This window comes from Rhodamnia argentea, chromosome 10, assembly GCF_020921035.1.
Source record: "Rhodamnia argentea isolate NSW1041297 chromosome 10, ASM2092103v1, whole genome shotgun sequence".
In the NCBI taxonomy this organism is placed as follows: Eukaryota; Viridiplantae; Streptophyta; class Magnoliopsida; order Myrtales; family Myrtaceae; genus Rhodamnia; species Rhodamnia argentea.
In genome coordinates this window covers 24,382,810-24,390,392 of record NC_063159.1, presented here as the reverse complement: position 1 = coordinate 24,390,392, position 7,583 = coordinate 24,382,810, and the positions used below count along the sequence as shown (strand labels likewise).

At 42.7% G+C, this 7,583-nt stretch overlaps 1 protein-coding gene across 1 annotated transcript; it reads left to right on the top strand.

Annotated features, from left to right (window-relative positions):
- Positions 1-945: 945 nt before the first annotated feature.
- LOC115735163 (ABC transporter G family member 20) lies at positions 946-6,332 on the top strand. The gene is made up of 2 exons (XM_030666276.2): positions 946-998; positions 3,718-6,332. Exons 1-2 carry the CDS (start codon positions 946-948, stop codon positions 6,143-6,145), a joined length of 2,481 nt encoding a protein of 826 aa, XP_030522136.2. The 3' UTR covers positions 6,146-6,332.
- Positions 6,333-7,583: the final 1,251 nt, after the last annotated feature.

Genomic DNA, 7,583 nt, shown 5'->3' with positions numbered 1-7,583 from the left:
GGCAGGCATGCCTATATAAAGGGTATGACCTTTCATGGTTCACTAACCAGATAACACACACATTTCAAACAACAATAGTCTTTTATTCAAAACTCGCTTATTCAAACTCACCATCCACACCTTATTACATATTTCATACAACCACTTCACTTATTTACAACATTTACAAGGGAGGAGTACTACAAAGGAATAATCTACGTCAAACCACTACAGCTACCCACCGATTCCTTAAAGTTAGAATTCGAAATGTCTCTTGTGTCCTCATCCGATTTCTTAGCCAAATCCCTCATTACATAGAGAGGAGAGGTGAACAGATCGAGCTTCTCAAGAGCTATAGAGCCTATCTATCTTCCTATCCCGTGATAGTATATCGCCTTGTACTCTTACTTCACAATCCCTTTAGAGGGTCCTTCATTTATGTAAATCTTGGAATGAACCAACTTGTAGATTGGATAATATGGTATCTCCGGGTGTGGATCAAGAAACTCTTTAGAAGTATGGCTAATCTTTATCGAATAATCATACCTACATTGACATATGGACATCGGATCCATAGACATCTTAGTAAATAGAAAAGTAATTTCAACAACGGAATGAGTAGAATACACCCAGTAGTAGATTTCTATTCCAAATGACTAAACCCATTATAACATCACAGAATTGAGGATCATCCAAAACAACCAAACATATCTCATATCAATGACGGATATCAGAATCCTACCAAGGCAAACACGATCCTCATAGACAGTAGATCTCATATTGATACCCAAATCCTCTACCACAACTCATTAATCATCAAAATCCAACATTCGCATCCGAAATCATAGAAAAGCATAGTAATAGAGATAGATATCTACTTGCCTCGATTAAGAAAGAAAACAAACAAACAATCAAACAAACGAGATGAAAGGAGGTAACAACCGCTAAGGCGGTCGGTCAACGGCAATGGCTAAGGGCTCGTGTAAGGCGACGAGGTCACAGACAAATGGTCGGCGATGGTACGATCGAGAGAGAGAGGGTCGGCGTTTTAGCGGGGTAACAACCGAGGTTTTCGACAAGAGCCGCTGAATGAACCGACATCGATTTCTATTTATAATAGCTCGGTCAACTTAGTCTAGTCCGCTTGCGATCGGTAGCTTGTAGTAGAGTCGCCTTATGACTAGTCGGTAGCTTGAGCCGCTTGTAGATGCACCAGAACTTGACACATGTCACGTGCTTGTGACACGTGTCACGTGTGCGTTCCATGTATCCATGGCGGTGACACGTGGACGCAATGTGTTCATAGGTTAACCTCGCGCGTGGCGGGAGCTCCCCTGCATGTCCACGTGCGGGCTTGTCCAAATTTTGTCCCTGTTTATCCCAATTTCGTACATTCTTGACCCGATGGGACCTAATTTCAACATGTCATGTCCCTAAAAATGGTACCGGGTCCATAAAAATTCCTTAAAAATACTTGGGAGTTCGAATAAAAATTTCGTAATGCTCATTCCATAATCCGAACTCATTAAATACTAATTCACCTATAAGCAAGTGAGGGTTTTCCGATCATCACAAACGCAGGTTGTTTTTGTCTTTTTTCAAATTTTCTAAAATTAGACTAAGTGTAAAGTACTTAAACCTAGGCACAACCAATGAAATTAAGTGCACAATCAAGGAATCATGACATTGATAAATTGCATCATAAAACCCTAATGAAGCCCTAATGGTTTAGAGAAATGTGGTTCGAATTTAATTTCAAAGGTACTTATGATTTTTCCAAAAAAGAATAAAATCTATGAAATCTATGAAAATAATGTCAAACTAGCCTAATCTAAGCAACTTCTATTTTTAGGAATTTTTTGAAAACTTTTAGAATTTTTTTAGAATTTTTTATTTTTATTTTATTTTTATTATCTTTTATATTTTTCTTTGAAAATGAGACCTCGTTATGTTTTAGGTCGAGTGAAAAATGATGAGAGAACTGAAAGAAAAAAGTGAGAGATGTGTGACTTCATAGAAACATCAACGTTTTCGTGGTATTTTTTTCATCTCAACTTCTGACGTGGATGTGGTGCCGACGTGGAATTGTCACATCATAAGACTTAACGGTTATTTTTTACGGAGGACTAGCGATGGCAGAATTAGGACTAGAGTGAAAGTTGAGAGTTTTTTTTATAGATAAAATAAGTTTAGGATAGAATTGAGACGAAACTTAAAGCACGGGATTTTTTTTTTATAAGGGATTCGGTCCACAGATTTTTGTTATAGAACGTACGCCTCACATGCATACACATGATCCTCTCTCTCTCTCTCTCCACATGGAACGAGGGAACTTTCAGCCTTTCAGGTAGGCACATACGAGAGCCGAGTCCACAGTGGATATAACTCCCCATTCCCAAGTTCGGTCCGCAGCAGATATAACACCCTCACCTAACCTCTTCTGTATATCATTATTCCTTACCTTTCGTGAAGCAAATAAAAGCGTGTGGATATTAGATTAGGAGGGTGTGGTTCACCCCGAAATTGCGACTCTTTTATCGTATCGTATAGAAAAAATCAAACAGTCCAAACGCCACACGACACGCCATTTTCGCATAGCCACCATGCACGATGCAGAACTTTGTTCTGCGTTTGGGCAGTCGCTGCCAAAGTTAGACGTCTGACTAATCAGACAATGGAGGTGATGGTCGGTGTCCCTTGATCATGACATCCGACCAATATCGAATAATTTTGTCATAATTAGTACAGATTAATGAAGTTGAAAGATCATGTGAATGAAACTCAAGCTGGATCTGTAGAATTATAACATAATTGAGACCATGGCCTTGAGCAATTTTTCTTTCTCCAGTGAGAGAAACTTGAAAATGGAGTGAAAGAAATCATAGTAATGAACATAAGTCGTAGTGGGCCTGGTATAAATGGTTGTGTAGTCGTGTAAATTGCAAAGTCAAACTGAAAGGAACCTTATAAAGTCAAGGTAGACAAGCTACGAAAGCGAAAGACGTGTGTTTTCTGTGTTAACCTCTAATCCCAGCTGGGCACCTAATTCAATCCTTCATGGATTTTTGTCTACAGTTCATCCGCTTAAACTCGGGGACTTAGCTTCTTCCCTCTAAGTTAAAACTCTGCGAAAACCTCTGAAAAATCCGTTATTAGAAGTGTTTTCTAAGAATAATAGACTATAAGATACTGACGCACACTATGTGAAATATAAGGTTGTATGCTTATGATCCTGTGGTCCACTTGATTCTATCTGTAAGGCTGTACATTTGAGGACTCAAATATTCGGCAACTAATTGGAGGAACCACATTTTGATATTGCTGTGGACTCCACCAACCCAATAATTGTAATCATCAACGGTTAGAATTTGTTGAGGTATCAAGACAAGTCTGATACAGTGTAGAGGGTCTTCATTCAAGATGTTCATGTTATGTTTCGTTAAAAAAAAAAAGGTTTTTTCTTGGACATATTATATAATATAATTAAAGAAGCCGCTAGCCCGACATCCTAACAATACTGTCATTATTCTAGACCCCGCGATTTTCTAATTAATGAATGCTTTATGTAAAATACGCTGTGATAGTGTGTGTATCTACGGTAAAAAAAAAAAAAATAGTACCGTTAAACTATCGGGAAAACGTTTCCCTATAATTAAAACTGTATTAGGGAGCCAAAAATAATCTATTAAATGTATTTCCGATAAAAATCTGGAAGCACGACTTTCTCACCTACTAAAGCAAGTTAGACAACGGTTGGACACTTGAATCACCAAACCTCACTATCCTCCCTTACATTCTCTCTTTTACTCTCTCTATAAAACATTTCTACGTTGCCCTCTCTCTAACGAAACCCCAAAGCATAAATCACCCTCACGCACCTCTCGTGTCACCGCCACTTTCGCCACCACTGATGTCGTCGGCGAAACCTAAACCCCTCGCCGGTGACAACCTGCCCCTCTTCACTCCGAACCAGCGGCTCGAGCTCCAAGGATTCTCCTGCAAAGCCAAGCCCAATGGCTCCTCATACACCCTCGCCGAGCTCCTAAGGAGGGTTGAAGAAGCTCAAATCGGAGACCAAATGCCTTCAACGCCATCAAGCCATGTCCTCCAGATGACCTCCTTGGCATCCTCCTCCATCTCCGCGCCGACCGCCTATCCCTTCATGCTCTCCTTCAAGAACTTGACTTACAGCGTCAACGTCTGCCATCAGCTGGGCTTCTCATCGCTGCTCAGGCGGGAGAAGTCCCGCAGCGACGGTGCAGGCTTGCCGGGGCGGGCCGACACCAAGGTCTTGCTCAACGACATCTCCGGGGACGCCAGGGAAGGGGAGATAATGGCGGTCCTCGGCGCGAGTGGCTCAGGAAAGTCGACGCTCATCGATGCCCTTGCAGACAGGATCTCAAAGGAGAGCCTTGGAGGGACCATCACGCTGAACGGCGAGGTTCTAGAGTCTCGGCTCCTGAAGGTGATATCAGCCTATGTCATGCAAGATGACCTCCTCTTCCCGATGCTGACAGTGGAGGAGACGCTCATGTTCTCCGCCGAGTTCCGGCTCCCACGCTCACTCTCCAAGTCTCGGAAGAAGGCGCGGGTCCAGGCACTGATTGATCAGCTCGGGCTTCGGAGTGCTGCGGGCACGGTGATCGGTGACGAAGGTCACCGAGGAGTATCCGGCGGAGAGCGGCGGCGCGTCTCCATCGGCATCGACATCATCCACGACCCGATCATCTTGTTCCTTGATGAGCCGACCTCTGGCCTCGACTCGACGAGCGCCTTCATGGTGGTGAAGGTACTGCAGCGGATTGCCCACAGCGGGAGTATCGTCGTCATGTCAATTCACCAGCCGAGTTACCGAATAATGAGCCTCATCGACAGGCTGATCTTCCTCTCTCATGGGAACACAGTATTCAGTGGCTCGCCGGCCAGCTTGCCCAAGTTCTTTGCTGAGTTCGGGCATCCGATCCCAGAGAACGAGAACCGGACTGAGTTTGCGCTCGACCTGATCCGCGAGCTCGAAGAGACTCCCGGCGGGACAAAGAGCATGGTGGAATTCAACAAGTCGTGGGAAGCGAAGCAACAGTCATCGATACTCCAGAACCGCGACGTCGTGTGGACAGGACCGAAACCCTCGCTCAAGGATGCCATCAGCGCAAGTGTCTCGAGGGGCAAGCTGGTCTCAGGGGGCGGCGGCGGGGACTCGAGTCAAGTTGCCTCGGTACCAACCTTTGCGAACCCGTTATGGATGGAGATGCTGGTGATCTCCAAGCGGTCGCTGACCAACTCCAGGCGGATGCCGGAGCTCTTTGGGATCCGGTTCGGCGCAGTCATGGTCACAGGGATAATCCTGGCGACCATGTTCCACCACCTTGACAACTCCCCGAAGGGCGTCCAAGAGCGGCTCGGTTTCTTCGCCTTTGCCATGTCCACCACCTTCTACACCTGCGCGGAGGCCATTCCGGTCTTCCTCCAGGAGCGCTACATCTTCATGAGGGAGACCGCGTACAACGCGTACCGCCGCTCCTCCTACGTCCTCGCCCACGCCATCATCTCCCTCCCCTCCCTCGTCATCCTCTCCCTTGCCTTCGCAGCCACCACCTTCTGGCCCGTGGGCCTCGCAGGCGGGTTCCCAGGGTTCATGTTCTTCTTCTATGCAGTCCTCGCATCCTTTTGGGCGGGGAGCTCCTTCGTGACCTTCCTGTCCGGGGTCGTTTCCCACGTCATGCTCGGGTTCACCATCGTTGTCGCCATCCTCGCCTACTTCCTGCTCTTCAGCGGCTTCTTCATCTCGCGGGACCGGATCCCGCTCTACTGGATATGGTTCCACTACCTCTCGCTCGTGAAGTACCCGTACGAGAGCGTGCTCCAGAACGAGTTCGATGACCCGGCCAAGTGCTTCGTGCGAGGGGTGCAGATGTTCGACAACACGCCGCTCGCGGCAGTGCCGGAGATGCTGAAGCTGAGGCTGTTGAAGAATATGGGAAACACTTTGGGCATGAACCTTACTGGCTCGACGTGCGTGACCACCGGGGTCGACATACTGCAGTCGCAGGGGATCACGGACATCAACAAGTGGAATTGCCTGTGGATCACCATCGCGTGGGGGTTCCTTTTCAGGATCCTGTTTTATTTTACGCTCTTGCATGGGAGCAAGAATAAGAGGAGGTAAAATAGTTTGATTGGTTTGAAGAAAATGGTTGTTTAAATTGGTTTATTGGTTGTTTTGTAGCCTGTTTTTTTCCCTCTCCTGTACCACGACAAATGTAACGGCTAAGACAGTATTTGTCTAATTTCCAGCAGGTGGAACTGTTCAAGTTATTTGCTCCAAAATTAATTATATAACAGTTTTTGAGTAATTATTATGCTAACGGTCTATTTTGAGTCACATAAAATAAATAAAAATTAATTAAAAATTATTGTGGGATACTCTTTTAAGAATTTAAGGCTCATAACATATTAATATTCTCATCATCATCCAAAAACTATTATGCTAGCAAAGTGCAAGGGCGGCACTATTTCCAGCCCTTATATCACTAAATCCACTCAATTTTCATCAAAAAGACAAAATTGGCTTCTGTCATTAAATTACACTTTAAATTGGTGGTTCCAAATTTATTTACTTTCCTTTTTATTAGTTTTCTTATATCTATGTAGGATATACCTACCATAATTAAGAATTTGATATGTTCATTTTTTGTTATTGAAGAATTTCCTTGTATATTAAAGGCAATATATCTTTTTAATGTGAGATATTATTTCCATAAGAATTTGTTTTGCCGAAAAGAGAAATTTCCAAAAAATCTAGTTGTTTTCTACATTGTCGATCAAATTTACAGATATATTATTAAGTACACGAAATTTAATTAAATCAGGACATTGCATAAAGTAAGAATTTTATTTTTGGAAATGCCATTTTAGATTTACGAAAATTAATAGCCCGTATGAACTATTTATGCTAAAAAAAAAACCAAAATACCTCATCATGCATAATAATTTTAGTGTTTTCCTAGATATTTCTCTAACGCCTCAAATGCTTTGATAAAAGGTATCTCGCCAATATAGCAAGAAAAAAAAATTCTTTGACATAGTAAATAAAGAGACTTGACATATATTTTAAACTAATGAAATTAATAAAAAGTTCACCAACAAAGTGAGCTCTTAAGATAAGAGGGACAAAATATAGAGAAATATGATGAAGAAGATACTTTTCGGTTTTCCTAGAACCTGCTTTCTACTTAGATGTTGCATATACTATATCAAAGAATGTCTTTTTTTTTTTTTTTAACTACTAACGAGATAATTTTACATGAAACGTGTAAAACGTTTTAGGAATATCTAAAATGCAGTTTTCTTTAATACACTAAAAAGCAAAACATGTGAAATGCTTAATTATGGTAATTATCCTAAATAAAAAAAAAGAAAAAATGGTAAAAAGGAGGAGTGTGGCCATAACTTTAGATTGTACTTGAAAAATTGAGTGCGGTCTTGTCTTTTTAGTGTAAAAGGGGGTGGATTTAGTCATTTATGGGGTGGAAATAGCCCCGCCAAGTCCAATAACGACGTGTACATTCTTTGTCCAAGTTATTTCTTCTTCTATTTTTCTCTCA

Excerpts from the sequence above, each read along its gene's own strand:
- LOC115735163 (XM_030666276.2), top strand. The coding sequence starts at position 946 with ATGGCTAAGGGCTCGTGTAAGGCGACGAGGTCACAGACAAATGGTCGG. Across the intron at positions 999-3,717 it reads CAGACAAATGGTCGGCGATG|CAAGTTAGACAACGGTTGGA; the intron begins GTACGATCGAGA and ends CACCTACTAAAG.